At 37.0% G+C, this 25,506-nt stretch overlaps 2 protein-coding genes across 2 annotated transcripts; one reads left to right on the top strand and one right to left on the bottom strand.

Moving 5' to 3' along the window:
* The first annotated feature begins 8,743 nt into the window (after nt 1–8,743).
* On the top strand, nt 8,744–9,829 carry LOC130464405 (uncharacterized). Its single transcript, XM_056833958.1, has 3 exons — nt 8,744–9,043; nt 9,157–9,255; nt 9,357–9,829. Exons 1-3 carry the CDS (start codon nt 8,927–8,929, stop codon nt 9,453–9,455), a joined length of 315 nt encoding a protein of 104 aa, XP_056689936.1. The 5' UTR covers nt 8,744–8,926; the 3' UTR covers nt 9,456–9,829.
* Nucleotides 9,830–10,152: 323 nt separating this feature from the next.
* LOC110777743 (uncharacterized) lies at nt 10,153–13,301 on the bottom strand. The gene is made up of 3 exons (XM_056832666.1): nt 13,185–13,301; nt 11,568–12,045; nt 10,153–11,406 (listed from the first exon to the last, which is right to left on the bottom strand). The coding sequence occupies exons 1-3, from the start codon at nt 13,299–13,301 to the stop codon at nt 11,129–11,131; spliced, it is 873 nt and encodes a 290-aa protein (XP_056688644.1). The 3' UTR covers nt 10,153–11,128.
* Between the last annotated feature and the right edge of the window lie 12,205 nt (nt 13,302–25,506).

Raw genomic sequence — 25,506 nt, 5'->3', positions numbered from 1 at the left:
CATATTTGAATTAAAAAACAACTTTGGTACTTTAGACCAATTACATTCAAATTAATGGTACGCAGACCATATTTTCTATCCTATTTGGGCCATACTAGTCACTTCATAACCTGCAAAACAGTACATATACAATATATACCATTCACCCATTCATTATCATGAATGGCCCACATAGCTGGTTAGTAAAACACATTATGCATCACGTAAATATTTGCAGCAATTCATCAAGGGCACCAATAATCTACCAATTATTCAGTCCTTATTAATTCTAATCAAGTTGTTTTAACCTTAAGGATTTGTAGACCTAATCAAGAGTTTATGACTAAAAGGGCTCCCACTTAAACCAATAAATTCATATGCTTTACTAATTTTAAACATAAAAATGTATTTCTAGTCTAACCGGAAACATACAAATTTAATTAAAATTTAAAGCTCATATAAATTTATAATTGAATCCAAAAAGTTTAATTTAATTTCAGTCGTATTTAAATTAATTCATGATTTTAATTTTAGTAAAATAATTAGAATAAATAAAATTTATTATAATTACAATATTCAAAATTAAAATCCAAGAAAATAATTTAAATTATTAATTTTAAAATTAATTAAAATTACGTAAACTGAAAATTTCAAATTAAAATTTCAAAACGATCTAATCGTAACGCAACAACCCCACGCAACGTACGCCCATGGGCCACACGCACACAGCCATCGCTGGCCATGTGCGCGCAGCCCATGCGCTGCGTCGCATAGCTGCTGCTTCTACCCTTCGCAAGCCATCGCGCGAGCTGGTGCTCGCTGCGCGCGCGCCAGCGCTCGATGCACGCGAGCATGTGCTCGCTGCACGCGGGCCAGCGCTCGCTTCGTGCATCGCTAGCGCATGCTGTGCGCGCTCGCTAGCGCTCGCTTGGTGCGAGCCAGCGCTCGCTGCGCGCGGCATCGATGCTGGGCGCAGTACTCGTGGCACGCGAGCTTGCGCTCGCTGCGCGCGAGGCTGCGCGCGCTTGCGCGAAGCAGTGCGCGTTGTGGCGCAGCTCGCTTGCTGCCCACACGCGACTGTCGTGCCTTGCCTTCGCCCATGCCCATTCGTCCATTGCTCATAGCCCACGACACAAGGCAGGGCTGCTGCCTTGTGCTCGTGCACCATGCCCTTGCTCATTGCATTCGTGCCGCATGGGCGACGAGCTCCCTTGCTCGTCGTCACATGCCCGCACTATACAACACCCCTTAAGGGTAACACGTAGCGTCCATTGCTTTGTGCGTGCAAGTTATATGAACGAATCGCATAAAATTTAAAAAATTTATATTTAAAATTAATGACAAATTAATAAATTAATATTAATTTCATAATTTTAAGGCGAAAAATCGAAAATTTATTATTCAATTGATTTCCGATTAACATGGATTCAAGTCTAGGTCATAAAAATTTAAAATTTATCATAAATTTACAATTTTTATGGTGGTTTTTAATCATAGGTATCTAATTAAATTATAATTAATTATGAAAATCAAATTAATTCTAAATTATTCTAATTTTCAACAAATTAATCATAATTACAAATTAGATTGCATAATTAACAAGGCTAGGCATTCAAACTTGTTAAACATATACAGTAGGTCAATCAAAAATTCAAGATTTATCAACAAGAATCGCAAATATTTAATTTAACATCTTAAATTTACGAAATTTTGCATTCGAAAAACTAAAACCTTCGAAAAGTCATAGTTAGGCTTCGAATTTGAGAATTCTGGGTTCGGCAGAAAAATATTCTTTTTGTCAAAATTTTAGAATGCCTTTTACATGCGGAATTGACACAAAAATCACTCGATTTGGATGAGTAACGAAGAAACTGCCGAAAAACTGCGTACGTATAATTAAATAAACGCAATTTGCAATTAATTAACAATTACGAAAATTAATCACCCCTTTTAATTCTTGCAAATTTGTAATATTTAACCATGTTCATGCAATTTAGATTATGAAAATAATAAGAGGCTCTTGATACCACTGTTAGGTTATGATACATATGACAATTCATAAATCATGCGGAAACAACCATTAAGCCAGGAATACATATTATTTACACATAATCATATAGCATAGTCTAGAAGCATACTCTTTGTTGCGTCCCTTCCCTAGCTGCGCCCGAACCGAACAAGAACAAGTCTTTAGGACTCCAAGTGTCGTCCCTCCGTAGATAGTCCACAGCACGTCCGGATCCGCCTTAAGATTGACCAACTAGAATCGCCCCTAAGGTACTATAAATTTTCGGCACTTTTGAGCAAGATGTGTGACTGAATTTTTCTCTCAAAAAACTCACTTTGAATACTTGAATAACTCGTTATAAATTGTGAACCCAGGCCACATATTTATAGGGGTATGGAAAGAAAATTGGAATCCTATTAGGATACGAATTAATTAAATTAGAATTATAATAAAACTCTTATTTAATTAATTTATCAAATAGAATTAGGAATTTAATCATTAACCGAATTCTGCACGTTTTAGGTTTCGTATGCGAACACAAACACTTACGCGAGCATGACCCGCAAGCGTGCAGGCCATGCCCGCGCACAGCCCACACGGCCGCACGGCCCACGCGAGCTACAAGCCCACGCGAGCTGCAGCAATGCTCGCAGCCCACTGCTCGCAGCTGCGCGCGCTGCCACGGCCTGCTGGGCCTGGCCTTGCGCTAAGCCTGGCGTGGCCTTGGCTGTTCGTGTGGCGCGCTTGGCTTGCTGGGTGATGGCCTGGCTTCGTGCTGGGCCCTCGTCCGGCAGGCCTCGTCCGATGCTTATTCGTACGATACGCTTCCGATTAAATTCCCGATTCCGGAATATATTTCCGATACGAACAATATTTAACATTTCCGATTCCGGAATTAATTTCCGTTTCGAACAAATATTTAATATTTTCGTTTCCGGAATTATTTTCCGATTCCGATAATATTTCCGATTCAGACAATATTTCCGTTTCCGGCAATATTTCCGATTCCGGCAATATTTCTATTTCCGATAATATTTTCCGATACGTACCATGTTTCCGTTTCCGGCAACATCTACGACTTGGATAATATTTATATTTCCGATACGATCCATATTTCCGTTTCCGGCAATATCATCGTTTCCGGAGTATTCATTTCTTGCCTGTGACGATCTCAGCTCCCACTGAAACCAAGATCCGTCGATTCCGAATATCCATAGTTGGAGTATTTAATGCCATTAAATACTTGATCCGTTTACGTACTATTTGTGTGACCCTACGGGTTCAGTCAAGAGTAAGCTGTGGATTAATATCATTAATTCCACTTGAACTGAAGCGGCCTCTAGCTAGGCATTCAGCTCACTTGATCTCACTGAATTATTAACTTGTTAATTAATACTGAACCGCATTTATTAGACTTAACATAGAATGCATACTTGGACCAAGGGCATTATTTCCTTCAACAACAAGATTTAGAAACTATTATAGTTTTCTAGGTCATATTTTCTTGTACTTCCCCAAAAGGTCTGCGGGCCTTTAATGGTCAAAAGTCTAAACTTAAGTCGTGAACCTATTTTGACTTGTAAATAACAGTCAAGGGTATATTCGCATTTCAACATATAACACCCTTGATAAATAATTTTCTTCAGGGAAGAGCAAGACCACATATTTAAGTTCTTCAATATTATCTAGTAAATTCTATTATAAATTCTACTTGTTTTAGTAGACCAATACCCTTTTTCTCCATAGCGGTAACTAGGGGTGTCAAATCGGATCAACGGATTGGGTTTGGGTCCGACTCATCGGATTCGGGTTGAAACGGATCGGATTGGAACGGATTAATTTGGCTAACGGGTCGGATCGGATCGGATTGAAAACTTAACGGACCGGATCGGGTCGGAGTTTTTATTCACGGATTCATATCGGATCGGGTTGTAAACGGGTCGGATTGTAGTCGGTTTGGGTCGGATCGGATCGGATTGGAATACGACGGATTGTTAACGGGTTTAGTCGGACTATAACGGGTTCGGGTTCATGTCGGTCGGATTCATATCGGATCGAATTCATTTCGGGTCGGATTCATATCGGATCGGATTCATTTCGGATCGGATTCATATCGGATCGGATTAATCGGTAACAGACTAAAACGGGTTGGATTGAAACTAATTTAGCCTGGTTACATTGGATTCAGTTTTATATTGGTTCGGGTAATTATCGGATCGGGTTATTTGGTAGCGGGTTGGAATTTGGTTCAGTTTAGTTCCAAATTATATATTATCATATCGATGACTTAATTAGGGGACGAAAATAATAACTAACTTTTAAAAGTAATAAGAATTTAAGATTAGTAATATAAGTTATTGAATATATTATTATATCGATGGTTGGAATTAGTTCGGATTAAACAGGTCACGGATTAAAAACGGATCGGATTAAAAACGGATCGGATTAAACGGGTCACGGGTTGAAACGAGTCGGATTAAACGGGTCATAGATTAAAAATGGATCGGATTAAACGGATATTCCTCGGGTTGGAACGGATTCGGATTGAAACGGATCGGATCATAAACGGGTTTCGGATCGCTTCGGATCGGATTAAATGGATCCGGATTGTCACGGATCGGTCTGTTAACGGATTCAGATCTTAATCGGATCAATACTAACGGGTTGGGTCGGATTCGGGTTGAATATAATCGGATCGGATCGGATTTCGGATTTTAACTCGCGGGTTCTAAACGGTTCGGATTCTAAACGGTCGGACAAACCCATCGGGTTCACTGGGTCGGATTGAGAATTGACACCCCTAGCGGTAACATACATTGGTCAAGTATCATTTTTATCTTGTTCTTGTTTGTTGACATCTTTGTCCCACTCCTGGTGGGGATATGAGTTATTGAGAGAACAATCTCGGCCTCAAACTCGACCATATTCGTATCCACGCCGACGTCCATGACCACGTCCTCAACCACTTTTGTTGTGTGGTATTTTCTTTCCCATTATGGGATGTCACAATCGCTTCAGGGAATGGAGCAGAACCAGTTGGGCGTGATTCTTAATTTTTCATCAATAGCTCGTTATATTTTATTTTTTTCAGCCACAAAGAGAGACAAGATATAAGTTCAGAATATTTCATAAATCTCTTTTCATGGTATTGTGTCAACAGGACAACATTATTTGCGAGAAAGTTAGAATATGTTTTCTCCAGCATTTTTACACCAATGATTTTCTTTCCACATAATTTCAACTGTGAATTAATTCTGAACATAGCTAGGTTAAATTTACTTACAAACTTAACGTCTTGTAGTCTTAAATATAATCAATTATAACGAGTTTTGGGTAATATAACGGTTATCTGGTGGTCATATATTTCCTTTAAATTACTCCAAAGACTTGTGGATATTGTACGACCAAATACTCGATCTTAAGACCCTAATGGAGGTGATGGAGTGAAAAAAAAAATCATAACCGTTGCCTTGTTTTGACTTGTTGACTTATTTACTTCTTTAATTGTATCACAAGGGTCCTTTGCATCTAACACCCAAGACAAATAATTCTTTCCACTAATATTAAAGGTTGTAAAATCAAGTTTGTAAGATTCAACATAATTCACTATACAAAATATTGCAAATTAGGAATTATCTTCAACAATAAATTAATTATAAAAAAACTTGTGTTTAACCAAAATAATGCAATAAACCGTACAATAGTTAAATAAAACAAACACAATAAGATAATTAAATCGAACATATATTGCGCATATAACAATTACGGTAGTATAACAATTGCGGCAATAAGAGATTAATTAAATGACCATTATCGAATATATGCGAATATATAATTGCGGCAATATATGTTTGTGTTTGTGTTTGACAACTACGACCAATCGATTATATATTGCTCCAATCGATTAAATCATCATATCAATCATTAAAAATAGTAAATATTGACATTCACATCAGCATTGATATTCACTTAAGCAAAATAATCACATTATTAAGAAATAGTATAGCAGCAGCCAAACATCAAAAGTCTAGTATCAAAAGTAATCACATCAATTAAATAACAAGCCAAACATAGATTTACAAACCTCATATCCGCAAATCACAAGATACTCAATCGCATCGCATATAGTCGCCAGTTACTCGACGAATTTTCAATCGCATTATACTACGTTCGCTATAATAGCAAGTTATACTATACCAATCTCAAATTTTCAATAATTAGATTAGAGAATTAATATTATAACATTTACCTCAACGATGGATGCCTTCTTTTGTTTCCCGTCTGCTCAGTCGGCTAGCTAGTGTTGGTGCTGATAACGTGTTGTGAAATAGAGAGAAATAGAGGAGAAATTGGGAGAGAACAATGGTATGTTTTATTCCATGAACAATAGGGTATATATACATACAATATAATAGAGTTTGCTTGGAGAACAATAAACCCTAGATCTAGAATATTCCAGAAAGATACTAGGAGTATAATAGGCATCCACATAATATTTCATAACAGCTTTATATTTGTACAAAAAGGTGGGCACCAATTTTTCACTGATTTCTTACATTAATATGGCTTCACGGAGGTGATGTTTTTCCAAGTATACCTAAACCCAATGAATACTTCTTCTATTCTTATTTATATGACACAATTAGGTTTAGGATAATATTCACATAATCTCATTTGATTTCATTTTGTGATTTATACTTAAACAAAGAACATAGTCGTGTGGAGTCTTGTTAGATTCATCTTAATAAATATGTTTTAAATATCAACTTTTTATAATTTTTTCTTATCTATAATTGAAGATTAATGTTTACAGTCATGTATTAACAAAAGTGACTAAATAATTGCGTCATTTAAATAATAACAGAGAAAGTATATAAAAACAAAATTGAAAAAAATTATTACGTTATAAACATTTGGTTAGGGGAGGGATCCGGTAAGAACACCTCCTTATGTAAGAACACTTCTTACGGTAAGAACACTTTCACACTCTGAATGTTCTAAATTTATTCAAGCACGTTCTAAATTTATTCAAGCACGTTCTAAATTTTGTTAACCATGTTCTAAAATTATTCAAAAATGTTCAAAATTTGTTTAACCACGTTCTATAGTTATTCAAAAATGTTCTAAATTTGTTTAACCATGTTCTAAAATTATTCAAGCATGTTCTAAATTTGTTCAACCATGTTCTAAATTTATTCAACCATGTTCTAAATTTATTCAAGCATGTTCTAAATTTATTCGACAATGTTCTAAATTTATTCGACGATGTTCTAAATTTGTTCAACCATGTTCTAAAGTTACGCAGGCATGTTCTAAATTTAGAACAGGTCAACACATACATATATAAATGTTCTAAATTTTCAAGCTCGTGTTCTAAATTTATTCGAGCATGTTCTAAATTTATTTAACGATGTTCTAAATTTGTTCAACCACTAGTGGAAAAAGGCTTATTTGCATCCCCGCATTTGCCACGCCATTCTAAACATGTGACGCAAATGACAAATTTTAGCATAAAATTTAGTCATTTGCGTCGCAGCTTTGTTAAACTGCGACGCAAATGACTCTAGGATGCCCCCCAGAGTCATTTGCGTCGCAGATTAGTAAAACTGCGACGCAATTAACTCAATCAAGTGCGTCGCAGATTTACTAATCTGCGACGCAAATGACTCTGGGGGGCATCCTAGAGTCATTTGCCTAAAAATGACCTAGGACGACCCAATTAGCCTTAAATGTGAAATAATAGATTGTAAAGGGACTTAGAAAGTTATAACTATGCATATGAGACGTGTAATAAGTTTGAAAACATTCCTTAGGTTCTTTGGTTCAAAGTTGGGTTCGAAAACATCATTTTTGCCTAAAAATGACCTAGGACGACCCAAATAGCCTTAAATGTGAAATAATAGATTGTAAAGGGCCTTAGAAAGTTATAACTATGCATATGAGACGTGTAATAAGTTTGAAAACATTCCTTAGGTTCTTTGGTTCAAAGTTGGGTTCGAAAACATCATTTTTGCCTAAAAATGACCTAGGACGACCCAAATAGCCTTAAATGTGAAATAATAGATTGTAAAGGGCCTTAGAAAGTTATAACTATGCATATGAGACGTGTAATAAGTTTGAAAACATTCCTTAGGTTCTTTGGTTCAAAGTTGGGTTCGAAAACATCATTTTTGCCTAAAAATGACCTAGGACGACCCAAATAGCCTTAAATGTGAAATAATAGATTGTAAAGGGACTTAGAAAGTTATAACTATGCATATGAGACGTGTAATAAGTTTGAAAACATTCCTTAGGTTCTTTAGTTCAAAGTTGGGTTCGAAAATATCATTTTTGCCTAAAAATGACCTAGGACGACCCAATTAGCCTTAAATGTGAAATAATAGATTGTAAAGGGACTTAGAAAGTTATAACTATGCATATGAGACGTGTAATAAGTTTGAAAACATTCCTTAGGTTCTTTGGTTCAAAGTTGGGTTCGAAAACATCATTTTTGCCTAAAAATGACCTATGACGACCCAAATAGCCTTAAATGTGAAATAATAGATTGTAAAGGGCCTTACAAAGTTATTACTATGCATATGAGACGTGTAATAAGTTTGAAAACATTCCTTAGGTTCTTTGGTTCAAAGTTGGGTTCGAAAACATCATTTTTGCCTAAAAATGACCTAGGACGACCCAATTAGCCTTAAATGTGAAATAATAGATTGTAAAGGGCCTTAGAAAGTTATAACTATGCATATGAGACGTGTAATAAGTTTGAAAACATTCCTTAGGTTCTTTGGTTCAAAGTTGGGTTCGAAAACATCATTTTTGCCTAAAAATGACCTAGAACGTACGACCCAATTAGCCTTAAATGTGACTACTACGTATATAATTGCATTTACATGTGTAAACAAAGTATATAATTGCACTTACATGTAAAATATTCTTTGCATTTACATGTGTAAACAAAGTATATATAATTGCATATTTTATCGAATGTGTAGTGCTTTTCGGAGTTACAAGAGACTAGGTGGACAATCTAAGGGAACTAAATTAACATGGATTCCAGCACAGGTATATATATATATATAATTAGTTTATTATTTACCTAAGAAATAAGTTTTTCAAAATTATAACATACAATGTGATAGAAATTTTACTTGTGTTATTTATTTTAATGCATTTAGTGTGCTCAACAACCGGGATCACTAGATTGTGGCTACTACGTCATGCGTTTTATGTACGACATAATAATGAATCATGCTAATAGTCAAGATCTTACTAAGGTATGTTCTCATAAACTACGTACTTTATATAATAAATTGAAGTACACAAAACTATTATATTGATCAATCGTTGATAAATTGAATTATTTACACTTTTTTAGGATTTTTCAAGAACATTGCCTTATTCAGCGGAGGAGATTAATGAGGTGAAAGATTTTTGGGCAGATTACTTCATGAACAATGTCGAATTTTTAGCTTAATTTGTAATATGAACTTGATCTCTAGCTATATAGCTACGTACCTTTGTTGTAATAATTTTATGTTTGTTGTAACATGTTGGTTGATCGATCTATGACGAATTTAATTGCCTTTTATTGGGAACGTTAATTACGTTGTAAACTTTTGTGACAGGTATTAATTATAAATGTATTCCCTGTATTGGGAATGAACCGTCTAATTTCAAAGACGATCATGTCGGAATTTCCAACTAATATTAAAAAACGAATATTTTTTTTAATAAAAATAAGTCATTTGCAACGCACGTTAGCTCAATGTGCGAGGCAAATGACTTAATTTTTTGGCGCTAAAATTGTCATTTGCGTCGCACATTAAGCTATTGTGCGTGGCAAATGACTTTTTTTTTTTTGCGCCTAAAAGTCATTTGCGTCGCACAATTAGCAAAAGTGCGTTGCAAATAACTTTTCAACATGGTGCCTGAAAAGTCATTTGCAACGCACATTAGCTAAATGTGCGACGCAAATGAACCTTATTTGCGTCGCACATTTAGCTAATGTGCGTTGCAAATGACTTTTCAGGCACCATGTTGAAAAGTTATTTGCAACGCACTTTTGCTAATTGTGCGACGCAAATAAGGTTATTTGCGTCGCACAAATGTGCGACGCAAATGACTTTTAGTCATTTGCGTCGAGAGCTTTTGCCACGCACGATGTGCGACGCAAATATGCTTAAAAGTGCGATGCAAATGACCCTTTTTCCACTTGTGAACCATGTCAAAAAATTTATTCAACCGTGTTCTAAATTTATTCAAGCATGTTCTAATTTTATTCAACCATGTTCTAAATTTTCAAGCTCATGTTCAAATTAATTCAAGCATGTTTTAAAATTATTCAGCTAGCCATGTTCTCAATTTTCAAGCTCATGTTCTAAATTTATTCAACCATGTTCTAATTTTATTCAACCATGTTCTAAATTTGTCCAACAATGTTCTAAATTTAGAACACGGAACCTAGTCAACATATATACATGTTCTAAAATTTCAAGCTCATGTTCTAAATTAATTCAAACATGTTCTAAACTTATTAAATATGTTATAAATTTATTCAACCATGTTCTAAATTTATTCAAGCATGTTCTAAATCTAATCAAGCATGTTCTAAATTAATTCAAGCATGTTCTAAAATTATTAAACATGTTATAAATTTATTCAACCATGTTCTAACTTTATTCAATCATGTTTCAAAATTTATTCAAGCATGCTGTAACTTTATTCAACAGTGTTCAAAATTTATTCAAGCATTTCTAAATCCATTCAAGCATGTTATAAATTTATTCAAGCATGTTATAAATTTATACAAACATGTTCTAAATTTATTTAACAGTGTTCTAAATTTATTCAAGCATGTTCTAACTTTATACAAACATGTTCTAACTTTATTCAAGCATGTTCTAACTTTAATCAAATATGTTCTAAATTTATTCAAGAATGTACTAACTTTATTCAACCGTGTTCAAATTTCATTCAAACATGTTCTAACTTCATCCAACAGTGCTCTAAATCCTGATATACGCTCAAACTAGATCTGATTCGCAGCCACCAATTCAATTGAAATCGATTTTAATTTTTGAATTAAGAAATCAATTGAAATCGATTTTTATTTTTGAATTGAGAAATCGATTGAAATCAATTTTGATTTCATAAAATCTTACCGAAATTGCCCATCAGATTGATTTTAGAATCGAAGAATTGACTGAAATCGAAGAATGTAGGGGCATCAAGAAGAAGAGCTTGTAGGAAACAGGGGACGTGGTGGAGGAACAAGGAACAAGGCACTGTGATTGAATTCTTGCGAGCAGCGGCGGCGGCGAGAGGCCACCAGCGTCGTCGGCGAGAGGCCACCAACGTCGTTGGCGAGAGGCGAGCAGCGGCGGCGGCGAGAGGCCACCAGCAATCACTCACACTCATTCGCAGATCTGGTCGCGGCCACCAGCAACACCGTTCGAAATTTTTATCAGATTTCGTTCAATTTTGTTCGATTTTGATCGATTAACAAATCGAGAATGCCGATTGAGAATTTACGATTGAGATTTGAGAATCAATCGATTGATGAATGGGAGAAGGAACGTGTTCTTACCGGATAATTGCGACCACCGCAAGAAGGAACCACCGCGAGAAGGAGTGACCGGCGAGTAGCGAAATCGATTTCGAAACCGCGAGATTTGATTTCGATTAGAATTTATTAGAATTGATTTCGATTTCGAAAAATCGTTTGAAATTTCGAAGAATCGATTGGAAATATAACCACCGGATGGTGGTGGCGAATTGCTAGCGACGATTGAATTGAATTTGCCGATGGATGGTGGTGGCGAACTGCTAGCGGCGAGCTTTGAGCGGCGCCGGAAAGCTACGAGCAGCGCCGATGAACTACGAGCGGCGACCGGCAACCGACGACCGGCGAGATACGAGCAGCGACCGGCAACCGACGACCGGCGAGATACGAGCAGCGACCGTTGGTGGTGGAGAGAGAAAATCTGAATATAGAAGAGGAAGTGAGAGAGAAAGAGAGAGGAATTGGGAGAGAGGAACAGAAATCTGAAAAAGAAAAATATATACTTTTAATCCAAACCGTAAAATTTTTAAAGGTCCAGATTTGTTAAAATCGATTCATTTTGGGCTGTTAGATTAAAAACGATCCAACGGTGCAGAGAGTGTTCTTACCGTAAGAAGCGTTCTCACTGTAAGAAGTGTTCTGGGGAGTCTTTCTATATATATATATATAGGGGAGTTTTTTTGGAGAGTATTTAGAGCGTCCACGTAGGTTTTCCACGTCATCACATATAAATTAAGTTATTATATAACTAATTAAATACATAATATTAGAGTCTTGCCATGATTAACCACTTAATATGATAAAGATAGATTCCCACTAAAATTTATCCTACTTCTCTACCTTTTTGTATATATATACACACAAAAACAAAAAATCTACAAAAATCCCAATGAGTTCATTATATAGTTTTACGCATTTAATTTTTTGGTTGTTACACCGTACAAGCTTCACTTCAACAAAAAAATGGCTCGGGTGCATACAAGCTTAACTAACGAAATTTATGTAACTATGAGGAGAAGTATGTGACTATGAGGAGGGTTAGTAAATGGAACGACAACCAGAGCTTCAAAATTTTGATCGGCGTTGAATGTATTCGACTATTCGTAAACATATACTCCGTAGGTGTATATAACTGGTGAAGATAGAACAGAGCTTTAATGCAGCTGGGTGAAGGATTCATGGAATTATCTTCTTTTACTAATTTTCATGTTTTCAATTATTTTGATATTAGTGAATCATCAGGCGTTTGGATATTGATGTATTTCAATTTAGGATCGGTGGACAGTGTTTGATGTTGTTCCATCCGGTCTATGCAATCTGATAAAATAATTAGGGTTGCACTAGCAGCACAAACATATTAATAGTGTTGTCAATATGCTTACATCTGTTACCAATTGAGATTGGCATGAGTGGTTAAGGGCCTCTAGCTCCTTAACCAAGGTCTCGGGTTCGAGCCTTGGGAATGGAAAAAATCTCAACTGGGAGGGATGCTGCCCATCGAGGTACCCATGCAAACTCCCGCTGGAGATTAGTCCACTCGCCGAAGGCGGTGGGAACTCCTCGTAGTAGAACAAAAAAAAAAAAAAAAAAAAAAAAAAAAAAAAAAATATGCTTACATCTGTTTTAACGTTGATGATATACCATCGACACAGAACCACTATACGTTAATACAATGAAGCACAATTTAGGTGTGAAAATTACACCAACATAGGATATACAATGATAAACGTTGACATAACCGAGGTTGCAAACCCACATGTGTCCATGTCTGTGTTATTCATAAATTATTATTTTTGGTTTAATTGGGGGTCATTTATGAAAGATAATATCATGTTATTTACTACTAATACTTAATTTATTAGAATTCATCAACTAATGTTTTAAAGGAAACTTCAAAATTATGCTTATACAATTACATACGTTAATATGAGGTACTTTAAACTCTGGTAATCAAAGTGATAAGGTGGAATGTTAAGGCCAATAGGGGCTAGGTCTAGGACCCTAAAATGCGGTTTGTAAGAAATTGATGCGATTTATTCCGATTTTATTACGTAGTATTTGTTTTACGCATATTCGTAATAATATACTTATATAAATTATATGTAATGATTTTGTTGAGATCACGTGAATAACTAACTCGGGTTTTACCAATATTAAACTAACTATTTTATAACTCGGTTTTTCTATGAGTGCCTTATGCATAAACATTTTAAATATTAATAATACATTTATACTCCAACTTTCTATTTTAACTTTCTATTATGGTTATAATTTATAAAATACCTATCTGTATACGATAATATAATAAGAGAAATATGTACTGTTCATTACAAACTCGTACATCGCACGGGCTTCAATCTTTGTTAAATATATTAATAGTTGTACGTGTGCATAAGAGCTTGAAACTTCAATTATTGCATTAATGAAATAATGGATGAAATGTTTTTATGCATTGTAAAAAAAAGCTCTTAATTATGGCCTTGGGTTTAGAGATGAGAAAGGTAGCTCACGTGAGGCCCAATTACACATAACAAAATAAATTGCTTGGTTTATATTTGGGCTGCTTCACTTATCATTCTTCTTTGCTTGGTTTATATTTCGGCTGCTTGACTTTAACATTTTTCTTAATTTGATTTGTAATTAACAAAAAATGTGATTTTATTTGAACGTCGATACTACTCCGTAGTCCGTATAATCGAGTCGAGTTGAGTATTTGACTGTTCGAGTTAGGGTTGATAAGAAATTTTCGAGTTCGAGCTCGAGTCGAGCTTAACCAAACTTTTGTTTCATCTGTTTGAGCTTGACTCGTTTGAATTTTTCATTATTTGAACATAACTCACGAGTAGCTTGTTTAAATTCAAGTTCGAATCGAGCAAGCTATATCAATATAAACGAGCTTTCAACAAACAAACCTTAATAAACAAGCAAGATCGAATCTACGATCATATAAAAGTTAAAAAAAAATAACCAATCCCAAATAAAAAGTTTGTATAGTAACTTACTAATACTATTTTATAATATCCTATTGCAACTTGGTGATTTCTACTTTCTATGTGCATTGTGAAATTTTTCAGGGTTTTGATCTTTAAAACTTTAATTTTTATTGAAGAATATAATTTAGGATTTTGGGGGAAATAAAAATAGTAAACATAAATAGTTTTGATAGTTTATTTGATTTCTTTTAGCCTTAATTTTAGCAAAAAACATATAATAATATCATTATATAGTTTGTTAAAATTTTATGATATGTAATATAAATAAAAAGAATTCATATTTTGTTTTGAAATTTAATATAAATACTACAAAAAATTGTACCATTAACGACGGGAAATCTCGTCGCTAAAGACCAATAATTGTTGATTAATGACGGAATTTCATGTCGTGAATCCGTCATAAAAAGGGGCCGTCGTTAATGGAAAATCCCGTCGTTAACCCGTCATAAAAGACATTTACGACGGTTATTCCCGTATTTAATTTGGTTGTTAGCCCCGTCGTAAAAGGCTTTTGCGACGGGATTTTTGACCCGTCGTAATTAGGTTGTCGTTAAAGATACAAATTCTTGCAATTGTAGTGAAACTAGCTTATATACGAACACGAACAAACTTATAAACGAACATGAACGAGTTGTTCACGAGACTAAACGAGCCAAACACTAAGTTGCTCGAGCTAGTATCATTTATTATGCAAGCTTAAAAAAATGCGGACTCGTTTGTTTATTAATGAACGAGTTTTGACCGACCTTGTTCACGAGTTGTTCACAGACGTATCGTCTCATTTAGGGGCGGATTTAGGGGGGTACAAGGGGTACACTTACCCCCCCCCCCCCTCCCCGAGAAAAAGAAAATCGAAGTTGATGTAAAGCTGATAATCAAAAAAACCGTATATCTATTTAATGTGTTATATGTTGTCATGAAATGATGTTTGTCCCAGTTGGTACTTGTGTGGATATTTATTTTTCCATTCTAATTATTCTTAATATAGTATCTTTCCATTTTTTACAAAATTTTCATATATTATACATAAAAGTAATTAATACCCTATAAAAAATTAGTCGTTTCACTGTTTGCAAACACAATATTTACTATTAATATTTGAAAAATTCATAGTAGTATAGTAGTATGGTTAACCATTTTTTTTAAAATGTAATATTTTCTAACGGTACGATTAATTTTTTTTTTAACATTGATAAATGAATTGAACCTTAAAAAAATTAATCAGTTACATAGTCTAGTTAGATATATGGAGTACTTCGTTGTTGCGAGAGATGTACAAAGTCAAATAATGTAATTGGAGCGAATGATTTTGATATAATTATGCACTACACAATTTTCTTAGGGGAATTAATTACACCAATTTTTTTTTAATAGCATATTAAAACTTACATTAGTAGAATCGCACCCCCATCTCACAATTCCTAGATCACCGCCATTGGTCTCATTGACATTCCTAACTCCATATTGACAAATAACAAATAAATTAAATTAAAAATGCACTATAACTTATCATTACTTGAAGTCCTGAACCATTCTTACAGGAATAGTCTGTTGAACCCTTTGCTTAGTGTGAGGGGGTCGAAAAAGCGCGAGGCTAATGCGTGACCTTGTCCCTCGTGGGTGTGACGATTGTTTTTATTTAATCAAGTGTAATTGGATTTCCTGTGAGTATACACCCAATTGACTAGTAATGTAGGAGTCGCCATTCAGTTTTTAACGACAATGAGAAAAACTGACAAAACCCGGTTATCGTGACATAAAGGGAGTGCAATTATGTTTGACCACGACGGCCGTAGGTTCCCTTGTGATCCCTGGTGTGGGGATCTCTCTGTTAGGTTATGATACATATGACAATTCATAAATCATGCGGAAAAACCATAAAGCCAGGAAAACATATTATTTACTCATAATCATTTAGCATAGTTTAGATGCATACACTTTGTTGCGTGCCTTCCCTAGCTGCGCCCGAACCGAACAAGAACAATTCTTTAGGACTCCAAGTGTCGTCCCTCCGTAGATAGTCCACAGCACGTCCGGATCCGCCTTAAGCTTGACCAACTAGGATCGCCCTTAAGGTACTTAGAATTTTCGGCTAGTATAGGCAATTGTATGACTGAATTTTTGCTCTCAAAAATCACTTTGAATACTTGAATACTATATGAAAAATAATGACCCTAGGCCTTTATTTATAGAGGTATGGAAAGGGAATCGTAATCCTATTAGGATACGAATTAATTAAACTAGAATCCTATTAGAATTCTTATTTAATTAATTCATCCTTTTAGTTTTAGGAATTTAATCATTAGTTGAAACCTGATTGCTTTAGGATTCGTATAGCACACAAACACACATGCACGCACAGCAGCCCACGAGGGGCGCCATGCGCCCGCGCGCAGCCCGCGAGCTCGCAGCCCACTGCCACAAGCCCACACGATGCCGCAGTGTTGGCGCTCGCTGGGCCTGCCTTGCGGTGGGCCTGGCGCAGCCTTGGCTGGTGCGTTTGTGGCGCGCTGGCTTGCTGGGCGATGGCCCGGCTTCGTGCTGGGCCTTCGTCTGGCAGGCCTCGTCCGATGCTAATTCGTACGATACGCTTCCGATTAATTTCCCGATTCCGGAATTCATTTCCGATACGAACAATATTTAATATTTCCGATTCCGGAATTAATTTCCGTTTCGAACAAATATTTAATATTTCCGTTTCCGGAATTATTTTCGGATTCTAATAATATTTCCGATTCTGACAATATTTCCGTTTCCGGCAATATTTCCGATTCCGGCAATATTTCCATTTCCGATAATATTTTCCGATACGTACCATGTTTCCGTTTCCGGCAACATCTACTACTTGGATAATATTTATATTTCCGATACGATCCATATTTCCGTTTCCGGCAATATCATCGTTTCCGGAGCATTCATTTCTTGCCTGTGACGATCTCAGCTCCCACTGAAACCAAGATCCGTCGATTCCGAATATCCATAGATGGAGTATTTAATGCCATTAAATACTTGATCCGTTTACGTACTATTTGAAGGAAATAATGCCCTTGGTCCAAGTATGCATTCTATGTTAAGTCTAATAAATGCGGTTCAGTATTAATTAACAAGTTAATAATTCAGTGAGATCAAGTGAGCTGAATGCCTAGCTAGAGGCCGCTTCAGTTCAAGTGGAATTAATGATATTAATCCACAGCTTACTCTTGACTGAACCCGTAGGGTCACACAAATAGTACGTAAACGGATCAAGTATTTAATGGCATTAAATACTCCATCTATGAATATTCGGAACCGACGGATCTTGGTTTCAGTGGGAGCTAAGATCGTCACAGGCAAGAAATGAATACTCCGGAAACGATGATATTGCCGGAAACGGAAATATGGATCGTATCGGAAATATGAATATTATCCAAGTCGTAGATGTTGCCGGAAACGGAAACATGGTACGTATCGGAAAATATTGTTGGAAATGGAAATATTACCAGAATCGGAAATATTGCCGGAAACGGAAATATTGTCAGAATCGGAAATATTACCGGAATCGGAAAATAATTCCGGAAACGGAAATATTAAATATTTGTTCGAAACGGAAATTAATTCCGGAATCGGAAATATTAAGTATTGTTCGTATCGGAAATAGATTCCGGAAATGGAAAGTTAATCGGAAGCGTATCGTACGAATTAGCATCGGACGAGGCCTGCCGGACGAAGGCCCAGCACGAAGCCAGGCCATCGCCCAGCAAGCACGCACGCCACAGCCCAGCGCGCACAAGGCCGCGCATGCGTGGGCCGCGCTGCGTGGGCTGCTGCTCGCATGCATGGGCAGCCCTTGTGGCTGCCGTGTGTGTGTGAGTTTCAGCTCATGCGAGATTCCTGAATCTGCAAGAGTCAGTGTATGATTAAATGTCTATTCCTATTGGATAAATTGATTAAGTAGAATTCATGTAGAATTCTAATTCCAATTAATTCGCATCCTACTAGGATTACGATTCCTTTTCCATAACTCTATAAATAAAGGCCTAGGGGTCATAATTTATACACAAGTTTCAAAGTATTCAAAAGTGAGTTTTTGAGAGAAAATTAAAACACATCTTGCTCATAAAAGTGCCGAATTTTCTAGTACCTTAAGGGCGATTCTAGTTGGTCAATCTTAAGGCGGATCCGGACGTGCTGTGGACTATCTACGGAGGGACGACACTTGGAGTTCTAAAAGACTTGTTCTTGTTCGGTTCGGGCGCAGCTAGGGAAGGCACGCAACAAAGAGTATGCATCTAATTATGCTAAATGATTATGTGTAAATAATATGTTTCCTGGGTTAATGGTTGTTTCCGCATGATTTATGTAAATGTCATATGTATCATAACCTAACAGTGGTATCAGAGCCCCTTATTATTTTCATAATCTAAATTGCATGAACATGGTTAAATATTACAAATTTGCAAGAATTAAAAGGGGTGATTAATTTTCGTAATTGTTAATTAATTGCAAATTGCGTTTATTTAATTATATGTACGCAGTTTTTCGGCAGTTTCTTCATTACTCATCCGAATTGAGTGATTTTTGTGTCAATTCCGCATGTAAATGGCATTCTAAAATTTTGACAAAAATAGTATTTTTCTGCCGAACCCAGAATTCTCAAATTCGAAGCCTAACTATGACTTTTCGAAGGTTTTAGTTTTTCGGATGCAGAATTTCGTAAATTTAAGATGTTAAATTAAATATTTGCGATTCCTGTTGATAAATCTTGAATTTTTGATTGACCTACTGCATATGTTTAACAAGTTTGAATGCCTAGTCTTGTTAATTATGCAATCTAATTTGTAATTATGATTAATTTGTTGAAAATTAGAATAATTTAGAATTAATTTGATTTTCATAATTAATTATAATTTAATTAGAAACCTATGATTAAAAACCACCATAAAAATTGTAAATTTACGATAAATTTTAAATTTTATGACCTAGACTTGAATCCATAACAATCGGAAATCAATTGGATAATAAATTTTCGATTTTTTCGCCCTAAAATTATGAAATTAATAATATTTATTAATTTGTCATTAATTTTAAATATAAATTTTAAATTTTTATGCGATTCGTTCAAATAACTTGCACGCACGAAGCAATGGACGCTTCGTGTTACCCTTAAGGGGTGTTGTATAATGCGGGCATGCGACGACGAGCAAGGGAGCTCGTCGCCCGTGCGGCACGAATGCAATGAGCAAGGGCGTAGTGCACGAGCGCAAGGCAGCAGCCCTGCCTTGTGTCGTGTGCCACGAGCAATGAACGGATGGGCATGGGCGAGGGGCGAGCCAAGGCAGTCGCGTGTGGGCAGCAAGCGAGCTGCGCCACAGCGCGCGCTGCCTCGCACAACAGCGCGCAACCTCGTGCGCAGCGAGCGCAAGCTCGCGTGCCACGAGCGCTGCGCACAGCATCACTCGCGCGCACAGCGCGCGACGTCGCCCGCCCAGCGAGCGATGTCGCGCACCAGCGAGCGATGGCTCGCGCGCGCGCAGCGAGCGATCTCGCGCGCCAGCGAGCGATGGCTCGCGCGCACCAGCGAGCGATCTCGCGCGCCAGCGAGCGATGGCTCGCGCGCACCAGCGAGCGATGCAGCGCCCCAGCGAGCGATGGCTCGCGCGCACCAGCGAGCGATCTCGCGCACCAGCGAGCGCGGTAACGCGCGCGCGCTGCGAGCGATAGCTCGCGTGCGGTGGGCGCTGTGCGGTGGCTTGCGTATGGGACAGCAGCAGCTATGCAACGAGCGCATGGGCTGCGCGCACATGGCCAGCAATGGCTGTGTGCGTACAGCCCATGGGCGTGCAACGCGTAGGGTGTTTGCGTTTCGATTAGATCGTTTTGAATGTTTAATTTGAAAATTTCAGTTCACGTAATTTTAATTAATTTTAAAATTAATAATTTGAATTAATTTCTTGGATTTTAATTTTGAATATTATAATTATAATAAATGGAATTTATTCTAATTATTTTACTAAAATTAAAATCATGAATTAATTTAAATGCGACTGAAATTAAATTAAATTTTGGATTCAATTATAAATTTATATGAGCTTTAAATTTTAATTAAATTTGTATGTTTCCGGTTAGACTAGAAATACAATTTTATGTTTAAAATTAGTAAAGCATATGAATTTATTGGTTTGAGTGGGAGAACTTTTAGTCATAAACTCTTGATTAGGTCTACAAATCCTTAAGGTTAAAACAACTCGATTAGAATTAATAAGGACTGAATAATTGGTAGATTATTGGTGCCCTTGATTAATTGCTGCAAATGTTTACGTGATGCATAATGTGTTTAACTAACCAGCTATGTGGGCCATTCATGATAATGAATGGGTGAATGGTATATATTGTATATGTACTGTTTTGCAGGTTATGAAGTGACTAGTATGGCCCAAATAGGATAGAAAATATGGTCTGCGTACCATTAATTTGAATGTAATTGGTCTAAAGTACCAAAGTTGTTTTTCAATTCAAATATGGTCTGCGAACCATCAAATAGTTGTAATTAGTTATAGCTTATCCTATTTGAAGAAAATGGTGCCTCCCACGGAGATTTTCAAGACGGACTTTGAAGTCAAAGCTTCAAGATGAAGTCGGGCCATACTAGATCACAAATATCTTATGCATGTTTTAAGTTATTTATTGCTTTAAATATGTCTTAAAATGCATGAGATCAAAAGCTTGATTATGTTGCATGATTAAGGATTTTAGTTCACTTAAAATCTAACCAACATAGTAAGAGCCTTAAGTTCCAAACTTAAAAAATTGAGTTAAAAGGTGCCATGCCAAAATATACACTTGCTTGGATATCCTTTACATCAATCTAGTAATAGTTTTCGCTCAGCGAGGTGTTACTTATTGGTCCTAAAGGGGCAAGGTACACAAATAATTGTGAGTACATGTTAGTTTTGGTGAAACTCAACGATATAAGTAAGGAGTCCTTTTATGTCGTGGCAAATTCGATAGGTTTACCTAATAAGTTCTTAGACGTACCTATCAACCAAGAATAGTTTCTAGACTATTAGCAAAAGGCTTTTGCTTACCTAAGATGTTCTAGGATTAAGTCGACAAACTGTGCTTAGTTCTTCAATGATTTTAGGATCTTGGAATCATTTTATTCACACCTGCCGGAACACATAACTTGAATAAAATGCTTAATAAACATTGAATTATGCATGAATGCTAGAATTTAAGTTTATTAAGAGAAACTGTGAATGGTTATTTATTTGTTTATTCTTTTCAATTGTAGTTTTTAATATGGCAAACAACAATTCATTCAACATTCGATCAATTCTCGAAAAAGAGAAGTTGAACGGGAAAAACTTCCTTGACTGGCAAAGGAACTTGCAAATAGTTCTTATGCAGGAAGAAAAGGAGTATGTCCTAGATGAGGCGATGCCCGAAGCTCCAGGCGACGGGATCACTCAGGCAGCCCTCAATCGTTGGATTGATGCCAACAAGGATGTGAAATGTCTAATGCTCGCCACTATGAGTGCGGATCTGCAGAAAACGTTCATCAACTCAGATGCTTTCACAATCATCAGTGAGTTGAAGAACATGTTCCAAGATCTGGCTCGAGTCGAAAGATTCGAGACTCATAGGCAAATTCTTGAGACCAAGCTTAAGAAAGGCGAGCCCGTAAGTCCACATGTTCTCAAAATGATTGGACTCATTGAGAATATGAGTCGGCTGGATCAGCAATTTTCTCAGGAAATGGCTATAGACACCATCCTCCATTCTCTTCATAGCGGGTATGATCAGTTCAAACTGAACTACAGTATGAATAGTCTGGACAAAACGCTCACTGAGCTTCACGGTATGCTGAAGACCGCTGAAAAGACGCTCAAAAGTGATAAGCAGGATGTGCTTATGGTGCGTGGGGGCAAGTTCAAGAAATCTGGAAAGAAGAGGAATGCTAAGAAAGGTGGCAACAAGGCCAGCCCAACTAAGCAAACTGGCGCCAAATCTGCAAAGAGGAAGGTCAGTCAACCCACTTCTGAATCCGAATGCTTCTACTGCAAGAAGAAGGGGCATTGGAAGAGAGATTGCTTGAAGCTAAAGGAAGATCAGAAGAACGGAACAGTCGTTCCATCTTCAGGTATTTTCGTTATAGACTGTATACTTGCTAATTCAACTTCTTGGGTATTAGATACAGGTTGTGGCTCACACTTATGTTCCAATCCACAGGGACTAAGAAGAAGTAGAAAGTTAAGCAAGGGTGAAGTCGACCTACGAGTGGGAAATGGAGCACGGATTGCTGCATTAGCTGTAGGAACTTACTATTTGTCGTTGCCCTCCGGGCTAGTTTTGGAACTGGAAGAATGTTTCCATGTTCCAAGTCTTACTAAAAACATCATTTCAGTTTCTTGCTTAGATGCTAAGGGATTTTCCTTTATAATAAAAGACAATAGTTGTTCATTTTATTTTAAAGAGATGTTTTATGGATCTGCTAGATTAGTCAATGGACTTTATTTATTAGATCACGACAAACAAGTATATAACATAAATACCAAAAAGGCCAAAAAGAATGATTCAGATCTCACCTATCTGTGGCATTGTCGATTAGGCCATATAAACTTGAAACGCTTAGAAAGACTTCAAAGGGAAGGAATTCTAGAACCATTTGACTTAGAGGATTATGGTAAATGCGAATCATGTTTACTTGGCAAAATGACAAAGCAACCTTTCTCTAAAGTTGGAGAAAGAGCAAATGAACTATTGGGTTTAATCCATACAGATGTATGTGGACCAATGAGTACAAATGCTAGAGGTGGTTTCAGCTACTTTATCACTTTCACTGATGACTTCAGTAGGTATGGTTATGTCTACCTAATGAAGCATAAGTCTGAATCCTTTGACAAATTCAAGGAATTTCAGAGTGAAGTAGAGAATCAATTAGGCAAGAAGATTAAGGCACTGCGGTCTGATAGAGGCGGTGAATATCTGAGCTATGAATTTGATGACCATCTGAAAGAATGTGGAATTCTATCAGAATTGACTCCTCCTGGAACACCACAATGGAACGGTGTGTCAGAACGGAGGAACAGAACCTTGCTAGACATGGTCAGGTCAATGATGGGTCAGGCCGAACTTCCATTAGAATTTTGGGGACATGCACTAAATACAGCTGCACTCACTATAAATAGAGCTCCGTCTAAAGCTGTCGAAAAGACTCCATACGAATTATGGTTTGGAAAACCTCCAAATGTGTCTTTTCTTAAGATTTGGGGATGTGAAGTATACGTCAAACGATTAATTTCAGACAAACTTCATCCAAAATCTGACAAATGTATCCTTGTGGGCTATCCAAAGGAAACAAAGGGGTATTACTTCTACAATACATCTGAGAACAAAGTGTTTGTTGCTCGAGATGGTGTCTTTTTGGAGAAAGATCACATTTCCAAAATGACAAGTGGGAGAAAAGTAGACCTCGAAGAAATTCGAGTCGAACAACAAACTCTAGAGAATGCTCAAGATGACATTCAGGATGAAACTCAGAGATCTTTAGAAGAATCTGGTGAGAATCATGGTCAATCTAGAAATGTTACCCCGCGTAGATCGCAAAGATATAGATCTCAACCGGAAAGGTACTTAGGTATTTTGACGAACGAGAGCTATGACGTTCTATTACTTGAAAGTGATGAACCTGCGACTTACAAGCAAGCTATGACGAGCCCTAGCTCCAAGCAGTGGCAAGAAGCCATGCAATCTGAATTGGACTCCATGTCTGAAAACCAAGTATGGGATTTGGTCGATTTGCCAGATGGCTACCAAGCCATTGGAAGCAAATGGGTTTTCAAACTGAAAAAGGACAAGGATGGGAAACTTGAAGTTTTCAAAGCTAGATTGGTTGCAAAAGGTTACAGGCAAGTCCACGGTGTGGATTACGATGAAACCTTTTCACCAGTTGCAATGCTAAAGTCTATTCGAATAATGTTAGCAATCGCTGCATATTACGATTACGAAATATGGCAGATGGATGTCAAAACTGCTTTCTTAAACGGCGTTTTAACAGAAACTGTGTTTATGACACAGCCTGAAGGTTTTGAGGATCCAAAGAATGCTAAAAAGGTATGCAAGCTAAAGAAATCAATCTACGGATTGAAGCAGGCATCCAGGAGCTGGAATATACGTTTTGATGAAGCGGTCAGTGACTTTGGTTTCATCAAGAACGCAGACGAATCTTGTGTATACAAGAAGGTCAGTGGGAGCAAAATTGCTTTCCTAGTATTATATGTCGACGACATATTGCTTATCGGAAATGACATTCCTATGTTGAACTCTGTCAAGATTTGGCTTGGGAAATGTTTTTCGATGAAGGATCTAGGAGAAGCACAGTACATATTGGGCATCAAGATTTACAGAGATAGATCTAAAAGGATGATTGGACTTAGTCAAAGCACTTATATCAATAAGGTGCTTGATAGGTTCAAGATGGCGGACTCCAAGCGAGGCTACCTACCCATGTCTCATGGAATGACTCTAAGCAAGACTCAGTGCCCAAAAACACTTGATGAGCGTAGACGAATGAATGGGATTCCATATGCATCATTGATTGGTTCAATAATGTATGCTATGATATGTACACGCCCGGATGTTGCGTACGCACTCAGTGCTACGAGCAGATACCAGTCAGACCCAGGAGAGGCGCATTGGACTGCTGCCAAGAATATTCTGAAGTACCTGAAAAGGCACAAAGATGACTTCCTGGTCTATGGTGGAGATGATGAATTAATTGTTAAAGGCTATACGGACGCAAGTTTCCAAACCGACAAAGATGATTTCAGATCACAGTCTGGGTTTGTCTTCTGCCTCAACGGAGGAGCAGTAAGCTGGAAAAGTGCTAAAGCAAAGCACCATTGCGGATTCTACAACTGAAGCGGAGTACATTGCTGCACATGAAGCAGCAAAGGAAGCTATATGGCTAAGGAAGTTCATAGGAGAACTTG

The sequence above is a fragment of the Spinacia oleracea genome, chromosome 6, assembly GCF_020520425.1.
Source record: "Spinacia oleracea cultivar Varoflay chromosome 6, BTI_SOV_V1, whole genome shotgun sequence".
Classification (NCBI taxonomy): Eukaryota; Viridiplantae; Streptophyta; class Magnoliopsida; order Caryophyllales; family Amaranthaceae; genus Spinacia; species Spinacia oleracea.
Note: the sequence above shows the minus strand (reverse complement) of the source record. Positions and strands in the feature narration are given on the sequence as shown.